The 20,929-nt window shown below is 39.6% G+C and overlaps 1 protein-coding gene across 4 annotated transcripts in view; it reads right to left on the bottom strand.

Annotated features, from left to right (window-relative positions):
- Positions 1-20,929, bottom strand: part of SPOCK3 (SPARC (osteonectin), cwcv and kazal like domains proteoglycan 3) — a 441,020-nt gene that overhangs the window by 285,382 nt on the left and 134,709 nt on the right. For 2 of the 4 annotated variants that reach the window (XM_061199508.1, XM_061199510.1), the window contains exon 2: positions 8,026-8,071. The exons of 1 other annotated variant lie outside the window; for it this stretch is intronic. In XM_061199508.1, the coding sequence (XP_061055491.1) occupies positions 8,026-8,071 (46 nt within the window). Of the gene's footprint in view, positions 1-8,025; positions 8,072-8,175; positions 8,185-20,929 lie in introns of all 4 variants that reach the window. One more of the 4 variants, XM_061199509.1, reaches the window with a different exon arrangement.

Raw genomic sequence — 20,929 nt, 5'->3', positions numbered from 1 at the left:
CATACACGCACCTTCAAGAATATGGGGGTGCATTTTAAGAAGGGAAAGATGAGTTTGGGGGTGTATTTTCCCAAACACAAGTCTTCTTCAATTTCAGAAATAATTACGGCCATAATACTCAACAGCTCTGTTCACTGAGGGGAAAAAAGCTCCATATGAAGCCTCCACAGCTTTCCCTTTGCAGCCAGAGGCGGGTTGCAGAGGATACCTCAAGCTGTGACTGTGGGAATATGTGAGATGCTTTGCAAATGAGTAGGAGAAGTTAGGGGAATCGGGTAAGTTCTGAGACCTGCTCCTGGAAAGACAGAAGCAGTGGATAAGTGTACAACTAAGTCTTCTTCTCAGCCCCCCACTCCCGGGCAAGGATGGCTCATGCAGCCACTGAGCTAGCTGCCCATGCTTATCTCCCGCAGCTAGATTTTGAGCGGCTGGCGTTTAGGAATGGTGTCCTAGCCCATCACCTCTTCAGGAACGTTTGTTTAATTTAAATACAACTTAAGCAGCCAGTAGGAGTCAAGCTGCCCTTCCCAGAGAAGGCCAGGCTCAGAAACAGAGCACAGCGCGAAACTGCGGTGACACACAGAGGCTGATGGAAGCACAGCTACACTCCTGCCCTAATTCCACATCCCTGGAAATCTGCACCAGCAGGGGAAACACATCAATAACAGGGAAACTGATCTGCCTGAGATCTCCGGATCTATTAGATTCAGCTTCTTTACGTAATTCACCGCACGGTAAGGACCAAGTGGAGGGCTCTCAGCTGGTCTGGAAGGTAAAACTGGGGAAATATAGAAAACACATTTAGCCTGAATCTCTTTCATCTCGGGGCTCCTAGATATCAAAGGCTGGAGAAAAAAACTTTTGGATAAAAGGTGATCCTTAGAGACACAGCACTTTGGGACAAGTAGATTCTCTAAACAACTCTCAAGAACGAAGGCTAAACATTTCAGCAACTTAGCTATTACCCAAATTAACCCCCAACAAAAAACAAGGCAGGAAGAATGTAGTGAAACGGAAAAAAGTGACTATATTTTAAATCTACAGCATATTTATCCGAAGCATTTATTAAATTATTTAAAATGCTTATCATGCTGCCCCTCTAGGTTCATTCCTGAACTACCCCTTCAGTCTCTCATGGCAAACACAGAATTTTCATGCCATGTTCAAGAAGGTGCACGTCCTCGTTAAAACTATTTTTCAGGCAATTTATGTTGTGTCAACTAATGAAGTAATGGCGCAGAAAATTCTAGGTAGAGAAATCAAAAGCAATTTATTTATGGCATCAGTATACTTTCTTTTACTTCAAAGCAAGTTCACTATCACCAAAATAGTTTTACTTTAATTCATTTAAAACCATTATATTTTTTCTAAAACTCTTACTATTTTAGTGGTTTAAAATAAGTGGGAATGTTCTGATTAATTAAAAAAAGAAACTCACATGAAATGGAAAATGTCACAGCAAAACCGGAAGGCAAATAAGCTATATGTGAACAATCAGTTGATTTTTACCTAGAGGCAATTTTGCAGGTGCCAACATGTGTGTTTGTTGAGTGTGTAACTATGTATCCATGTTGTGTATGTATGTGTGGGTACATCTATGGATATACATAAAGAGGAGTTTTGCGCTCAGCAATTATGCCATTAATATTATGAAATATTAAGTAACATTTAAATTAGTGGTATTTTTGCATATTTTGTGGAACATAATAGAAATGGAAGTAAAATATAATTTTAAATGAATATGGTAAAAATTATACAAACATTATCAGAAAAATGTTATATGCTAACGTAAATTTTTCTTTGTACTTTTTAGAAATATGCAAGACCCCCAGTAAAGATACTGGGGAAAATCAATTTATATTGATATGATATTGATGTCCATAAGCCAATGAAAAATGTGATATATTAAAATTTAAAACACTCATAAAAAGTATTCTGAATTATGTTCAACAGCTCAATCATTTTGAAAATGATCCTTAATGGAAAATTCCTTCATCAGAAAGAACAAGAAGCATTAGAAATTAACATATTTCAAGTGTCTATTCTATCCAAATGATGACACTATCTATCTTATTCAAAGCCAGATGAGAACGGGATGATTTTTCTCACTCCTCACTATGGTCTGCAAATGGGTTGGTTAATTTGACTGAACACAGAAAAACAAAATAGAAAAAAACACATGCAGCTCAAACTAATTTTCCCCTTCTTTCTTATTTTTTGAATACAAAACTTTCCCATGTATATTTATCAACTATATGTTCAATCGATCAAAACCTGATAGTGTACAAAATATCATTTTAAATACAGAAACAAAGCTAACAGCAATACGTCTAAGCTCAGTCAAGTAAATACTTATTCTTAAAGCACAACCTTCAAAATTCCATTCGTATGCCATTATTTCATCTTAGTGCTACCATACGAGTGACAGTACCTCCTAGCAATCAGGAAATGCGGTGCAGGGGTCACACTGCCTAGACCCAAGGCCAGGCTCTGCCACTTTGTAGGAATATGACCTTGGCAGGACCTTCAACGCCTCAGGCCTCACCTTCCCCATCCACCCGGCAGGGTGACCGTGAAGATTAATGAACTAATGTAACTCATATACTGAATACTTAGAACAGTGACTGCATACAGGACACTTTACAAACATTAGCTATCATCATGCCTGAGCTACTCTCTGCTTGATAAATATGGTATTTTGACAAGTTATTAGGTTAAAAACTTCTTCAAATAGTAAAGTACATCAGCCTTACCAGTACCTCAGGATTTGGAAGCCTCTCTATAACAATCTCTTTTTCTTTTTAAACAAGAGATAAATTGCAGTGCAACACATATTCACACACACAAATGAGAAAAACAAAGCATCTTATTTGTCATTGGCTACATCAAGTATGGCAAATTTAAGTGTTAACATCCGTTTCATAGATAACTCCAATTTTTCAAGGTTTATGATTCCACAATAAAAATTCATTTCCCAAGAAAGCATGCACAGATACCTCAGTCTGCATTTCATTGCAGGCATACCTCAGAGATTGTGGGTTCGGTTCCAGACAACCACAATAAAGCAAATATTGCAATAAAGTGAGCCACATGAATTTTTTAATATAAAATTAAAAAGAAAAATATAAAATATATTTTATATATAAGATATTTAAAATATATAAAAGTTATGTTTACACTATACTGTAGCCTATTAATTGTGCATTATGTCTAAAAAAAACAATGCACATACCCTAATTAAAAATACTTTTTTGCTACAAAATGCTAACCATCCTATGAGCCTTCAGTGAGTTATGATATTCTTGCTGGTAGAGGGTCTTGCCTGGATGCTGGTGGCTGCTGACTGATCAGGGTGATGGTTGCAGAAGGCTGGGGTGGCTGCAGCAGTTCTTTTTTTTTTTTTTTTTTTTTTTTAAGAAAGAAATGGAAAATTTTATTTGAGCCAACCTGAGGATTATAACCTGGAAGACAGTCTTTCAGAAAGCACTGAGGGCTGCTCCATCCACTAGAAGTCAAAGAACAGTAATATAAGTTTTTGAGACAAAGGGTTATTCATCAAAGTAACATACTGACAGTTTACATAATCCAACAAGGCGAGTAGTGGGTCATCCAGACCCCTTAGAGAATTGAGAAAGGAAGAGGATTGAGAAAGGAATGTTTTCTCCTTAGGAGTTACCTTGCTGGCTTCAGGAGGAAATTGTTTTTGGTTTTGAGTAGGCATTCCTGTATCTTCCAAGGGGCTCTAGTTAATGTATAACACAGATACACAATGCACACTAAAGGGGAGGGTGTAGTGGCTCAAATGGGCAGAGAGAATTTTATGTTTAAAAATTTTCTTATCCTGCCTTAAAAATAATTTTGTTTCATCAAAACTAATAACCTTTGTGTCATCTGGCCCTTACCTACCTCTCTAGCCTCATTTTGTGCCATTCTAACTTTCTCTACTTCAGATACAGGATCCTTATTTCTGTTCCTGTATTGTGCTAAGCTGACCCTTTGCATGTGCTGTCTCTTTGCCCCAAATGCTCTAGTGAACATTTTCTCTCTCCTTCCCTTAACTTGTAAGACTTACACATTCATAAATGCCCATTAAACCAGTTCTTAAAAATAAGACAACAAGGAAGTTTGCCGAATCAATTGACTCTTCCCTTCATGAATGACTTCTCTGTAGCATGAATGCTGTTTGACAGCAGTTTACCCACAGGAGAACTTCTTTCAAAATTGGAGGCAGACTTCTCAAACCCTGCTGCTGCTGCGCTATCAACTAAGTTTATGTCACATTCTAATCCTTTGCTGTCATTTCACCAGTCTTCACAGCATCTTCAGCAAGAGTAGATTCCATCTCAAGAAACCACTTTCTTTGCTCTCCCATAAGAAGCGGCTCCTCATCCATTAAAGTTTGATCCTGAGATTGTAGCAATTCAGGCACATCCTCAGGCTCCGCTCCTAACTCCAGTTCTCCTGCTGTTTCCACCGCATCTGCAGTTCCTTCCGCCACTGAAATCTTGAACCCCTCCGAGTCATCCATGAGGCTTAGAATCAATTCTTCCAAACTCCTGTTAAAGTTGGTATTTTAAGCTCTTCCCATGAATCAGAATGTTCCTCTTTGATCCATGGGCTGCAGAATAGATGCTGTGTCAGCATAGCAGATATGAAAACGACATTAATCTCACTGTACATCTCCATCAGAGCTTTGGGTGACCAGGTGCCTTGTCAACGAGCAGTAACATTTTGAAAGGATTCTTTTTTTTTTTTTGAGCAGTAGGTCTCAACAGTGGGCTTATAATATTCAGTAAAGCATACTGTAAACAGGTGTGTTGTCATCCAGGTTTTGTTGTTCCATGTATAGAGAACAGGCAGAGTATATTTAGCATAATTCTTAATTATGGGATTTTCAGAACGGTAAATGAACATTGGCTTCAACTTAAAGTCACCAGCTGCATTAGCCCCTAACAAGAGGCTCAGCCTGTCCGTTGAAGCTTTGAAGCCAGGCGTTGACTTCTCCTCTCTAGCTATGAAAGTCCTAGATGACATCTTCTTAAAACAGAAGGCTGTTTCGTCTACACCGAAAATCTGTTGTTTAGTGTGGCCACCATCATTAATTATCTCAGCTAGATCTTCTGGATAACTTGCTAAAGCTTCTACATCACCCCTCGCTGCTTCACTCTGCACTTTTATGTCATAATATATTTATAATATATATACATATATACAATGGATATTTCGTCTACAGTGGAAATCTGTTTAGTGTGGCCACCTTCATTAATTATCTCAGCTAGATCTTCTGGATAACTTGCTAAAGCTTCTACATCACCCCTCGCTGCTTCACTCTGCACTTTTATGTTATGGAGACAGACAGCTTCTCTCCTTCAACATCATGAACCAACCTCTGCTAGCTTGAAACTTTTCTTCTGCAGCTTCCTCACCTCTTTCAGCCTTTACAGAATTGAAGAGAGTGGGGCCTGGCTCTGGATGAGGCTTTGGTTTAGGAAATGTTGTAGCTGGTTTGATCTTCTATTCAGCCACTAGAATTTTCTCCATGTCAGCAAGAACGCTGTTTCGCTTTCTTAGCATTCATGTGTTCACTGAAGCAGCACTTTTAATTTCCTTCAAGAACTTTTCCTTTGCTTTCAGAACTTGGCTCACTGTTTTCGGCCTATCTCGGCTTGCTTTTTTTTTTTTTTTAATCTCTATTGAACTGTAGTTTATTCACAATGTTGTGTTAGTTTCAGGTGTACAGAAAAGTGATTCAGCCATATATGTATGGCTGAATATATATATATACACATATATATATATGTGTATATATATTATATATATATATTCTTTTCTAGATTCTTTTCCATTATAGGTTATCACAAGACACTGAGTATGGTTCCCTGTGCTATACAGTAGGTCCTTGTTGGTTATCTGTGTATATGTTAATCCCAAACTCCGAATTTATTCCTCCCCCAACCCTTTCCTCTTTGGTAACCATAAGTTTGTTTTCTAAGTCTGTCAGTCTATATCTGTTTTGTAAATAAGTTCATTTGTATCTTTTTTGTAGATTCCACATATAAGGGATATCATATGATCTATTTGTCTTTCATGTCTGACTTACTTCACTTAGTATGATCATCTCTAGGTCCATCCATGTTGCTGCAAGTGGCATTATTTCATTCTTTTTTATGGCTGAGTAATATTCCATTGTATATATGTACCACATCTTTATCCATTCCTCTGTCGATGGACATTTATGTTGCTTCCATGTCTTGGCTATCGTAAATAGTGCTGCAATGAACATTGGGGTGCATGTATCTTTTTGGATTATGGTTTTCTCAAGATATATGCCCAGGAGTGGGATTGCTGGATCATATGGTAGCTCTATTTTTAGATTTTTAAGGACCTTCCATACCGTTCTCTGTAGTGGCTGCACCAATTTACATTCCCACCAATGACATACCTTCCTCACTGAGCTTCATCATTTCTAGCTTTTGATTTAAACTGAGAGACTTGTGACTCTTCTTTTCACTTGAACACTTAGAGGCCAATGTAGGTTATTAATTGGCCTAATTTCAGTATTGCTGTGTCTCAGGGAATGCGGAGGCCCGAGGAGAGGGAGAGAGATGGAGGGAAGGTTGGTCGGTGGAGCAGTCCAAACACACAACATTTATTACATGTATTGTCTTATTTGGGTGGAGTTGGTGACACCTCAAAACAATTACAATAGTAACACCAAAGATCCCTGATCACAGATCACCATAATAAATACAACAATAATGAAAAAGTTTGAAATAAGGTGAGAATGACCAAAATGTGACACAAGACAGGAAGTGAGCAAATGTTGTTGGAAAACTGGCGCCAATAGACTTGTTGAATGCAGGGTTGCCACAAACCTTCAATTTGTAAACACAGCATCTGCAAAGTGTAATGATGTGAAGCATATTTGCCTGTATTTTTTCACTGCCTCTCTTTTAGTGCCTTTCGCTTGACTTACAGTAACCAAATCAAAATCATTTTTATGTAAATCCCACAAATTAACACACTGGATAATAACAGTGAAATCACGTGAAGTAAGGAACAAAGAAAGTAATGTTACAGGAGGGGCAGGATGTGAATGGCTGTTTCCGACTGAAGGTTAATTTCTATGTTGACCACAATTCCTTGTCCATCCGAGCTGGCCCCCACTCAGAGGCTGGCTGAGGTAGCGTTCATCCCAAATATTAGGAAACACAGCACAATACTGTAAAGCTTCCTTTAATGGCACAGTATGGCTCATTTAAAAAAACAACTTCTACTTTTAAATAATACTGCTTCATGGATACCATGTTATGTAAGGTTACTATAGCCGATGTAAAGTAGAAATTTCTTTTGTTTCAAACTTTAAAAGGAAGAGTCTGGTTCTAATAGTGTACAGTTTGGTAAACAAATCTGTTTGCTTACATAATTATGATTGCATTGAGATCGGGCATCTCCTGCACCCAGGGAAGGGCTTCCTGTCCCGTGTGTGTGTCCTGCCCTCCGTCTCAAGGGTGCCAAACAAGACTACAAACTGCGGGTACAGTTTTTCAATACAAGAGTTTTCCTTGTGGGTCTTACTAAGACACCAGCTGAGTCTAATTACCAGTCTGCTCCATTTTAAAGGAAAGCTTTTCTTTACTGAAAATGAGACAGCAAAGCCATTTGTTTTGAAATTCTGCAAAAATAAATCTCTTTCCTAGTGAAGGTACTTGAATATATCTGAGAACTGGATGAAGCGACTTGTATCAACTGATAAGAATGGACACAGTAAAGTTCAGAAGCCTAAATCAGACAAATAAGATATGATTCTAAAAATGAGAGACACCTTGACAAATCACAATACCTAAGTAACTTATCTCTAACTATAATATTCTGAAGTGAAAGTAATTACGGCATGAATTTTTTCCATTCATCTAAGCTCTCCTATTTAGTATTTTAAAATCTAACCAGGCAATAATATCATGTTTAAAGTTCAGTGATTGCAAACATGTAAAAACATTTATTTTAAAATAATGACATTCTTACCCCCATCGAAGGCCTTTCCTGGACTCCAAGTGCGGAAATAATCATCCTAAGGAGAAAAATAATGTGAATTGAGTGTCTATGAGTAATTAAAATGTAAAGATTCATATAAAATCAAAAATAAAATGTGAAATACAGAAGCTGAATACAAACCTCTACTTCCTGCAATGGCAAGCAGTAAATTATAAAAAAATAAACAAACAAAAAGAAAAAAAAGGAACAAGAGAAAAACAATAGTTATCAAATGAGAATACATTGTTAACACGTTATAGAAATAACTTTCAGTAAATGTGTTCATTTTCATGGCAAGTCAACATTTACTATACTGTAAGAATTTAACTGTTTTGGTTGCCACGTCACCTAAATATTATAACGCGATACTTTCAACGTGCAGTATAACACACAATTACGTGAAGCTAATAAGCTTATAAAAGCATCCACCGGTTTCCAATTACACAACTGCATTTTGCACTAGTACATGAGTAAATGGAGGGGGGAAGGGGGGGATAAATTGGGAGACTGGGGTTGACATGTACACACCACTATGTATAAAATAGATGACTAATAAGGACCTCTGTATAGCTCAGGGGACTCTAATCAATGCTCTGTAATGGCCTGTATGGGAAAAGTACCAAAAGAAGAGTGTATCTATGTATGTGTATAACTGATTCACTTTACCGTACACCTGAAACACAGCATTGTAAGTCAACTATACTCCAATAAAAATTAATTTTAAAAAATATATATGCTATAATTAAATATGAAATAAATAAGGAAATTGGGGCAAAGAGAAAAGAGCCACATATTTGGCTATAAGATTTCAAGCAAACAAAGTAAATTGAACATGAGATTACTGTTCAATTAACTGTCCCTGAGATAATAAAAAAAATCACTTTCTCCTCAAAAAAAAAAAAAAAAACAGGAACGGTTACCATAGCAGGAAACATACCAGGTGACTCCTCTGCAGCGGCCCAGACGCTATAAATATACTTTATGAACATCAGGCACAGGCAACTGAACATCTAAGGAATTCATCAAAATGCACTGGGAAGCTTGAGAAAAAATGCGCACCTAATTAAATCTCGCCTAAAATTTCAATCTTTGATATGGGAAAGAATCATTACATTTACTGTATATTTAGTACATTTGACCATAAAGCACAAAAGTGGGGCAACGGATAGTGCACAGAGCTGAGGCAACTGACTGACTCAATTTTATTCACCGTTTTTACCTAAAAGCCTTGTAAAGGCACCTCAAACAGATCATCTCTTATGCAAACAGAACCGATTTCACTGTTCAAATTAATAAGCTATTTCCACCATCATAAGCAAGAGAAGTGCACCATGGGAAGCTCCTTGATGAAACAGTCCCCAGCCCCAAATCCTAACCCACCAGAAACCTCAGAATGTAGGGAACCCAGAAGGCCAAGCAGAGATTCTTTCAATCTTCTTCTACCCTCTTTGCTAATACCCTCCAGTGTACTGAGGGGGAACGTAGAGCATTTTAATTACAGAAATAAATATACTTCCCTAATTGAGTTATTGAAAAATTTTAAGTTGTTACAAAACTTTTTCCTTATTGTGACGAATCACTCATTACCATCTTTTTCACCCCCATCTCTCACCCTCAAAGGAAAGAAGAAAAGAAAAACCACAGAAGACACGTCTGTCGGTCTTCTATTTATGTTGAGATAGGGTTATAACAAGAGAGGGGGCATTTTAGGGCAAAACACGCTGACAGGTTCTGCACTAAATTATCCAGGATTAGATGAAGGATGGATAACACCACTGGATAATTAGACAAATACTGATTGCTTAGTCTCATCTTAAAATCTCACTTTTAAAAAAATTATAGCATGATACAGATCTTGGGAAACTAGGTTTTCAACTCAAGTACCTACACTCAAATTCTCAAACTTCAGCTGAAGATCCCAGCATGCTCGTGTAATCACTTTTTCAAGTTACCGCTCACTGCGTGGGGAAGATGACTGTCTTCCATTCCAAGCATGGAGAGGGTTGGGATTCTCCTGAAACACAGGCAAAGCCAGACTCTGGCCCCTGGTGATGGCTCTGGAGATGCAGACCTGAATTTGAAGTCTGGCTCCACCATCTAACAGCTGCATGAGGCTAGAGAAAAAGATGGTCTAAACCTCAGATGCTTGTACTAAAGTCAGAAAAAGAATACCTACCTGTCTGGTAAGGGTGGTGCGGGGATTAGTTACAAAAATGTAAAGCACCAGCCCACTCTTGGCAAGAAGCAGGTGCTAAAGTATGTTTGCCAGTCAGAAGGACTAAGGTCATCCCTTTAGTGTCTGGTCAACATCACCACCGGACAAGCTGTCTTGACTGCTGACAAAGTCCTGTAGTTTTTCTGTTTTTTTGTAGAAAGAGCTACGGATCCCTCATCACATTTTTCAAAGTGATGTCCACACTGCAGCCCTCCCCCAAATGTCAGATGTGAGATGCAGAGAACTTTTTCAAAGCCAACATTAATGACTGTGGTTAATGCCAGAAGACAAGTACTTCTGCTGTCCCCTCAGACTTTCTGAAGCGGTACAGCTACCATGGCACCATCCAGAAAGGTGTGGGAAGGTTTTTTACTACAATGGTGACTCTGGGCTGCAGAAAGGCTGGCACAGGAGTGGGGCTGACACTGAGGCCTGATAACATGACAGCATCACGCCTGCCACGACACGTAGTGTTTGAAATACTCAACACTGTACCGGTTAGCAGGAAGTACGCAGGCATATAGAGAAAACAACGCGATGGTAAATGCGAACCTCGACAACTTAACTGAACGTCCTTCAGAATAACATGATCACACTGGCTTAATCTGGGATCAGAGCTATAAAAAAATCTATAATCATAATGTACAACATGACCTGGCTTTTTGTTATGTCAAGGGCATCACGGACAGCTGGCCATCTGACATGGTACAGAAAAGCAAAGTCCTTCCCCTATTAGCTATTTTTAGATATTTTTCTTTGTGTTCCCATATCACTAGACTTTTATTTTTCTGAAAATGGTTTCACCGCATTAAATCTTAGGAATGTTGCCAGGATGAGAAATCAAAGTATTTTCACATGAAGTGTTCATTCAGGCACAATTTCTTTTGTCTCAAAAAGCTTTAGTGACTGTTGGTTATTCCCAGGCTTCAATTTAGATCCAGAATAAGCCAACTGGGGATTTAGAAAACAACTCAGGAAATGCCCACGACTGGAGAAATTCAGGTTCAGATGACTGACACCAAGTCCGAGGGTCCCACTGGGCAAAGCTCACGCTCCGGAGCTTACACCGTGAATTATAGTGACAATCAGAGTTAATTCTGCACCTTTTCCAATTTCTTATATTGAAAGAAATAATATTTGACAGTTTTCCCCAAAATGTGGTCTGCAGAAGAAAATTTGATTTCTGTATCCTGTGATTTAAGCCTTTTCCTTGTGGTTTTAATGTCCTATTTTTCCTGATTTTAAATAAGATAGAGCACAGTTTCTCACCCTCGCCACCACTGACACTTTGAGCAGATAATTCTTTGTTGTCTGGGGCGGGGGCAGGTGGGGGGATGGCTCTGTGGAGCATCGCAGGCTGTTTACCAGCATCCCTGGCCGCCACCCACGACAGGCCAGCAGTGATCTCCCTCAGGTGTGGCATCGAGACTGTCACCGAATACTGCCAAATGCCTCCTCAGGGGGAAAAACCACCTACCCGAGGACCCGTGATATAGAGTTTTTGGGAAATACAGAAACACAAATGAATCAAATTATCCTACAGCAAAGACCTGCTAACAGGAACAGATTTTTCTTCACACATGGTTTACTATATTGAGATAATACTGTATGTTCAATATTATATCCAGATGTTTTGTGCATCACTTATTAAGAGCGTTTTACAACTGTATTAATATGTTTTGTCAAAATACTGAACGTCTCACATCCATCTGTGTGGATTTACCATCCTTTAGTTATTTCTTCCATGTTGTTTATAATATTTTATAACAAATCACTCATACATAAATGTCTAAGTACTTTTTTATACATTCAGAATATATGTTTCAGAATAAAAACCATGCCCAGAATAGAGAAACTAGTTTCCCATGACAATAGCTGGTCAGAATCAGGCTTTGAAGTAGGTGGGAAGGACCAGTTTATACCCTCAGATGAACTGTCTAGATCATTCACTCACTGCTGCATCTACGGTGATTAATTCTCCCAATGCCTGAAGGCATCACAGGGACTAGGAAACTAGGGCAGGGATTACTCAGCATCCTCATGGATTCTAACACGTGATCAACCGGGAAAAGGAGACACTGGAAGCTCCGAGAGCCCCCCGAGGGCTAGAGCTGAACATGCGAAGAGCTACACGCAGGCATCACACCGCCGGTGCTGAGCCGCCCAACCTGCCCCCGAGGCCACGAAGGTTTGCGCAGACAACGGGACCTTCCTGAGATATGTATCTGAAAATTGCTAGCAGGGCACACCACCTTTAAATAATAATCAATAAAGATTCTATTGATGACTACTGGACACAACTGTGTCCTATAGTCCCATAAGTGTTCTATAATTTATATTAAATAACTGGCATAAAGGATTTTTAAGCTATAAAAGAAAGTATTTACACGATTACAAAACGGGACATGGAAAATAATGCTTTTGGAGACATTGTAAAAATAAAATAAGTGCTAAAGTGATGGTTATCAACGGTGGGTAGTTCTGAAACGCCATACTCATATCCCCAAAATATGACAGTCCAGTTTCAGGTGGGGTATAGGATTTTAGGGTCAACCTACACCAAGATCGTTCAGATGATAGTACTTCCATAGTACTTCCCTTCCCCACCTGAAGTTTGCTATCAGAGAATCTAGGATGTCACGTGAGCCCTTTGTATTAGTCATCCATTTGGAACACACACACACACACACACACAAAACACACTCATGCATCTATGTCAAAATATATACATATATGTAAATGTATGCATATATATTTTAAATAGATGAGTCTATTATAGAGATACATTTCATTAGTGTCTGTCTAAAACATTTAAATGACATTTAAATAATATTTCAGTCATATGAGACAACTCACAGGCAGCTATGTTTTAGCCAATCAGCTTTGCCCCTCCCCCCCAAAAAACCCATGTGGTATAAGATTGATAAGATTTCTTTCCAGATTTGCACAACTACCTATTTATGACTATGGAAGCCCAGCAATCTTAGTCCAGAGACAAAGTAAATAAATACACATCTCTGGTATTACCCACTATGTGCACTGACACTTATTACAGTAAGTGTCTTTGGGATAAACTCTCCCCTGAAGTGATGGCATCAGGACAACAAAGAGAAAGCCCCTCTCGACAGCTGTCTCCCAGTCTTGCTTTTAACTGACAGTCCCACCTAGATTGCATCTTTTACTCTAAGGCATTTATAAGTATATTTCATTATGTTAAGAATTTACACGTTGTATTTCATTAGTGATGCACTATTTTAAACGATATAACAGATCCAAGACTGCCTGACTTGATTTGAAATGGTTGAATCTGCAGTGTAAAATGTCGGTCAAGCATGATTAGGAACTGAAATTTAGTATAAGAGAGAAAAGGACTTGATGTAACAAAATCTTGTAGCTACAAATCCCAGTACAGAGCACTTGGGGGACGGGAAGGGGCGGGGTGGTGACACAACCAACCTCCAAAAGCAGTAGTGTTTTATCAGTGATGTCATTCATATAACAATTATGTTTCAAATATTTTTATGAATTATGATGAAAAATGAAAGAAAATTTCATTTTCTGAGAAAATTTCATAAATAATAATTAGGAAGACAAAGATAAACTTATCTTGGTACAAATTTTCAAATCCTAGCTTGACAATTCCAATGAATGAGTTAGAATAAAAAAATATGAAGAAAGAAAAAAAAGAGAAACATATAATAGGACATCGGGGGCCCAAGAGTGAGGTTTCTGAATAAGAAAAGCCTATATTTAAACCCTGTATTTACCAGTTACTCTGATATTTCAACTCTGACCTTAACTGTTCTTTTCTGAAAATTGAGACTAGTAATAATGCCCTTAAGCTGAGGAAGATTAAATTATTAAAATATGCAAAGTATGAATATAGCTTATAGCTCACAATAAGCACTTAAAAATTGGTACCTATTATTATTCCAGCCAGAAAAACATTCGAGTAATTGTCACTTACCATTATGATGTTAAAAATGACTATCTTTCTTAAATTGACATCATATGAAAATGGGATTTTTCAGTAAAACATGTGGAGTTGCTGGGGGAAGCCTGCAACCTATGGGCGGGCAGAGGGAAAGACGCCTTTGGAGTACTGTGACCCGTGACCTCTGAAGCCACACGCACATCATGTGACCTTATTCACCATCCAATGTTGTATCAGAGACTCGGGATGTGTTTTGTTCAATCCTTCCAATAAATATTTATTTTGCTTCTAGTAGATGCTAAAGAAAAAGAAAACCTAGTGCCACGTGGCCTGGGACTTCAAGGAGCCCAGAATCTGATGTGAGAGCCGGCTGCAGTCCAGACGGACTCTGTCTCAGAGAAAGCAAGCAGATGATCTGCAATGTAGGTGAGAGGTCTTCACACGCTTGTGTAGGACACAGAGACCCGAGGGTGAGCCCACCCAGGTCTCCGAGGATCATCCTGTCCTCCCAGGCCTCCCTCTGTGAAAGGGCATTGGAGCTCCCGACCTGCAGGAGGAGGTGCCCATCGGGGGCTTTCCTCTTGGGCATCCTTCCTTCCCGTCACTCCCAGGAAAGGTGCAGGGCATCCCCTGCCCCTAGCCCAGCCTGGCCCCGTAACCTGCTGACCAACAGAACCTGGGGTGGTGGTGGGGCTGGTCCACGGGAAGCCATCATCAGCCATGGGGAGAAAAGCCACTTGCCTCATCCCCTCCTGAATTCCCAGACGGCATCCAAAATCAACCACCATCACTTTCTAGAGACTCAAAGTGATATCGGGCTGAGCACAGTCAGAACTCAAAAACGTGAGAGAGAATAGAAAACTGTGGTATATTAGCAAATAATTAATCGGTGGAAGGCCCCCCAAGTCATACAGTTAGTTAGTCCTGAGGATAAAAAGGTACACACAAGCTCTCCACCCCTGGCTTGGTTGTGCCTTCCCATACACAGAATCCAGAACCTCCAAAGAGCCCTTGTTGGCAGAATTGAAGCTGCAACCCATAAGGTAAACCCTTACAAGGTCAGTCCCACTGGGAATCTGATGCTGCATGATGGGTTTGGCCTTGGAACGGGGCCACTGGACCTGCAGCAGATCCAGGGGCACGTCCCAGGGCGTCCTCGGCATCCTGACTCTGTGTGTGCGTATCAGTCTGTCCTCTGTCCATTCTTCCCTGGGACTGCCCTGCTCATCCTCTGACCCTAGTTCCCATCCTGGACTTTCCCTGCATCCCCTGCTCCCCATCGATCACTCTGCATCCATACCCACTCCCCTGACATCGCAGCCTGGACCCTCTGGCCTCTATTTGGTTAAGTCCTGATTCCCAGCAACGACCACGACCACCAAGAGCTTTTCCACAAGCCGGCAGGAGACAAACGACTTCCTGGTCACCCTAACAGGACACAGTCATAGAAGCATAGAGACAGAGAGAGCAATTTGGGCCCCTAGTCGTCTTCCGGGGAAGAGAGATTGGGCCAAAGTTTCCACTGAAAGATCTGTGTATTCCCAAGGAGCAAGTGAATCAGCAAAGTGTCTGCATTTGGGGAAAACATAAAAGACAGGAATACACCCGATTCTGAACTGTTGTACAACTGTACTTTTGGATTCAAACCTCCAGAGTGAAAGCAAAGATAAGTATAAGCTATTGCTCTACTTACTAACAAAAGCTCTGTTAATCTTTGTAAATGTCCACAGAAGTCAAACAGTATGATGACGCCTGTGTGGGCCTATGCTGAGGGCTGGCGAGGGAAGTTCCCTAGAATTTCTGTGATTTGCGATTATGTTCCCCAAACCCTCTCACACTAAACTTTAGGATTTGCCAACTAAAGTGACCTCTTCTTGTTTGCTGTGTTTCAACAGCTCAGGGAACTCACGAGGCACTGCTAGTTGTATAAGCTCAAGAACAGCAATGAAAGTCTGTCTGTTTTTTGAAATGTGTTCTATGCTGTGACAGCCTCATGTACATCTCACCCCATCATGGGAGGAATGCCCAGTGTAAGAGTTAAGCCAGTACATTTCACAAAAGAGGAGGCCCCCCTTAACACATGATTTGATCCCAAGATAGAGGAAGTAAGCTCTGTCTGGGCACAAAGGAATTAGCCATGAGACAACCAACTGTTTCAGCCCCCAAGGCCGCGTTTATTACTCAAGTCCCCCTCGTCTCTCCAGTGATGTCCTAGGACCCTGAGAGAATTCATTTATACCACTTTAGTGAGCCCTTTACTTCTCAGAGAGCACTTTTATGCTCCCTGACTCACCGCAGATTAAACACATAAATAAAATAAACTGTGTCAAAAGAAATGTGCATTGGAGGATTCCTCAACCGTCTCTGAAAGTCCCTGCACATCAAGGCTGAAATTCTTCTGCATATGTATGTGGACTGGTTAGTTTCACACTGATATACAAAACTTGCAATTCATTAATTTCAGGGAATGGCACAGAAGTATTTGCCTTAATAAATAAAATAAGGACTTTCAAATATTGGGAGCCTGGGTTTTAACTACAAGAACACCAACAGGAACAGAAACTGAGAACCACAGCGGCCTGGAGCTCCACTCGCTTGCCCTGGACCAGGTTCCCAGAACCTAGCTTTCAGCATCTGTAAGAGGCAGCGTGTCTGCTGTCACTTCTGCTGCACAGGTGAGGCCAGGGAAGCAGAGAGAGATCAGCCACCCGCTGGAGGTGGGGGGGCGGGGGGGAAGCCGCGAACACATGCTTAAACCCCCCGAGAACAGCACAGGTGAGCCAATGCACCCCATGGGTGGCCCACCACCTGTTTTTACAAATAAAGTTTTATTGAGACGAGGCTGCTCTGGCCCCCCCACCATCAACGCCCAGAGGAGTTGTCCTGACTGAGCCCCTAAGGCCTGCAAAGTGGGTCTTAAACTGGAAAAGACCCGGATCCCTCCTATCCTGGCCTACGATGCCCCATAAAAGAACGCGTGTAAAAAAAATACGAAAGCAGTATTTAATGGAATACCTCTCTATTTCCATTAATACAGGATAACAAATATTTTGGGTTGGGGGAAAAAAAAGGTGTTTAATGTTCTGAATCTGTGTGATTCAATCTCCAAACCTTAAAGCCCATGAATTTGCCAAATATTTCATTTCCACTTTCTGATCATAAATATATCATGTAGCCCTGGATAATCCGCAGATGCATTTACCATATTTTCAGCACAAGAAATCAAGATGTATAATCCAGAACCACAGAAGAATGTGATTCTAAAAGTTCTTATGATATTTTACACAAAAGAAGTGTTTTAGGCCCAGGTTGCAAACGTATGGCGACCGGATGCCTGACAATTCTGTATGACATCATGATTCTCCATTTAAAATGAAAACCGTGGGCAAATTGATGCAACCTGCTTCTAGGTTCCACAAAACTGCTTTCTAACCCTAGAACACTGCTCAGGTTAGTAAATCAAAACTTTAGCTATTGTTTAGTCATCGGAACAAAAGAGCAGCATCCAGATTTCCATATTTATTTCACATTCTTTTGGTGTTTTTTAAAATTAATTTTGATTGGAGTTTAGTTGATTTACAATGTTGTGTTAGTTTCAGGTGTACAGCAAAGTGAATCAGTTTTATATATATATATATATATATATATATATATACCTCCACTCTTTTTTAGATTCTTTTCCCGTATTGGTCATTACAGAGTATTATTAAGTAGAGTTCTCTGTGCTATAGAGAGGTCCTTGTTAGTTATCTATTTTATATGTAGTAGTTGTATATGTCAATCCCAATCTTTTGGTGTTTATAACAACATTATCTTAGTGTTCAAAATTCATGATTTCAAACAACTATATGAAACTAAATATTGACTGTAATTCAAATATGTTTCATCATATCAAATGTAAATAAGTTTATATTATATACAAACATTAAATGCATACTATCAGTCTGATACAAATCATCAGCGTATAAAAGTCAATGAAAATATAGTACTAGTAAATATTTAAATACTGTGTAAAACAGATAGAAGCTACTCATCATAAATGAAAGCAAAATAGTATTTCTCTTTTTTAGAATGTGCTATGTTAAGAAAGAAAGGATATTAGTTGGTTCCTTACTGAGTCAAGAGTATATTTCTGTGCTTTTTTACACCTCCAGCAGCAAAAGCAAGCTCTTCAGATGCTATACTGACAGAGTGGGCGGGGGATATATTTACACACGAACTCCGATTACGTACAACTGGGTCCTTATTCATGATCAATACCTGGGAACTCCTTTCTGAACGTATCTATCTTTAGACAAAAATTGAAAGCTATTTGGTTCACACTGAGATTTCACTTTTGTGTTTAAGAAAATTTTTGATTTGCCCTCATGGTTATTATTATTATAATTCTATTTCCTCATGTATAAATTGAGATCCTGATGCACAGCTATTATCTATAGTAACAGCATTACGTTCACAGTTCACGGGTTTATAAAATCTTCGAACTAAAGTGTGATGTGTTGTTGCCCTAGAAGTTTCGCTTTGTGAGTATTATCTTCCTCTTCTCTGCAGAGAGAGAAGACTTTCTGAAAGAATGATCCTTTGCTCAATTCAAAAAATTAGTAATGTATACATATTGGGGTTTGTTCCAATATTTAAGGTTTATATTTCAGACTTCTTAAAACACTGAAACAACAGAACCAACACCATCAACACGGTAGTTTTTAAAAATAGCCCAGTTCCCAGAGAGCCAAAAATGAGCATTACAGTCAGTAAAGGATAATGGAGAAGACAGTGGCTAAAACAGTCTCCAGGAGCCACTTGCTTCTCTGGCACCAGGACCAGATAAAGCAACCCCACCTCCTTTTAGGCCCAAATCTAGAGGCTTGGGACAATAAACATCCATCTTAGAGTTCTGGAAGGTCCAGAATCTGGGCATGGCTCAAAGGCTCTCTCAGGGGCAATCAAGGTGCCAGCCAGGCTACAGTCCCTCCTAGAGGCCTGACTGACAAAGAGCTTCCGATTTGTCAGGCATTTTTGGTGATGCAGCATCCTTGCTCCCTTCTGGATGGGGGTTCCAGCTCCTTACTGGCTCAGCCCCTTCCCTGCCACACGGGGGTCCCCACGGGGCCACCCTCCGTGTGAGGACCCTGCCAGGGAGCCTGGCACACAAGATGGTCTCTTTACGCTCATCCCAGGATGACACCCCATCACTACTGCACCTTTGATTTGTTGTTCACAGCAAGTGGCTGCACCCACCCCATCCAAGCCCAGAAGCAAGACCACCAGGAGGTAGGGCCCTTCGGGCTAGGTTCGAGGTGCTGGAGACCCTTCCCCTCTTAGGACACAAGAACACTTCATTTTTCCACCGTCAGGATTTTGAAGGAAAGGAATTTCAAATCTCCCCTAGTCTCTTCAATTTCAAGATTCAGTCACTTCACTGTGATGCCTGTGCGATGCAGCAGGGCCTCAGAAGGGGCAGGCTGGGGGGAGAACATTTATTTTTCCCAAACATTTCAGAACAAGCCTTTAGTAAAATACAACAAAATGAATTATTAAAAAATGAAACCAAAACAGACATACAAACCCAAATTCATCACTACTGGAGTTAATCCATAGAAACAGAGATCAATATAAATGTTCGTGTCAAACAGCTAAGAAGGCTTTGCAGTGCTCAGTCCCATCTCTGTCCCTGCCCAGCACAGGCTGCAAACCACACCGAGCTTGTGCGCACCCTCGGCAGCTCTGATGGACTTGATGTGGACCAAGGTCCTCACAGGTGTGTCCCCCAAATGCCGTGTATCTACGCTGACAGTGTTTTCTGATAAAATGCTATGAATCCAACAATAAAAAAAATCACATCTCCAAAAGGCTGAGAACATTTCAGCCAATTTGATAGCTGGAGAAAAATTACGCTAAAGAACATTTTTCCTTATGATAAAGAGGTGAGATAAAATCAGTAACAATATTTGCATGGGATTTAGGACAAGTATCAGTTCATCCCTCCTCCCTCAGTCTGCAGTCACCAAAAAGCAGCACCTGTCAACAAATATAGGAATAGGAAATAAATGTGTTTGCACACTAAAATTTACGTTAAAATGAATTACAATAAAATTTTATAACACAGGGAATCCTATACAGCGCTGTGCATTTTCCAACTCTAATTATAATAAAGCACACAACATAGAACCAATATAAAAATTATAACCTGTATGCTTGCTAATAGCCTCTTCCACAATAAGAAATCTACTAAGTTTTAAACTAGTACAGTTTATTTTCTTATGTGTCCACTAATTAATTAAGCTTATGCTCTACTACAAGACTTTTTCTTTGTATTAGGTAATCTAATAGCCAAAATATATATTTAGAAAATCAGAAAAGTGTGACTTCAGATACCAGCAACCAAAAATTAGAAATGTTTTAAAATTTATATAGTTCTCTTCATAACTTAGCTTGCTACTTTTACATCCTGTTAGAACCATACCAATAAAAATAAATTTACCGTAGTGATATCATGTCCACACAAAGAGACGGAAGTGGAAGTCTGACACATACATCTAAAAGTATGCATGCAACTGAGTTGATTTTTTTAATCGCACTAAAATAAATACACCAATCAAAATAAAAACTAAAACCAGAAGTTGTACGGTGGAGGTTCACCCCTTTTATCCTATATAAAGGAAGACAGGAAATAATAAATGTACCTTAAATTTAAAAACATGATATTCTTTTGGTATTAATTTTATGATCTGAAAAGATCAGTTTTG

This window comes from Eubalaena glacialis, chromosome 9 (genome assembly GCF_028564815.1).
Source record: "Eubalaena glacialis isolate mEubGla1 chromosome 9, mEubGla1.1.hap2.+ XY, whole genome shotgun sequence".
NCBI lineage: Eukaryota > Metazoa > Chordata > Mammalia > Artiodactyla > Balaenidae > Eubalaena > Eubalaena glacialis.
The sequence above is the reverse complement of the archived record's forward strand: the minus strand, read 5'-3'. Positions and strand labels throughout refer to the sequence as shown.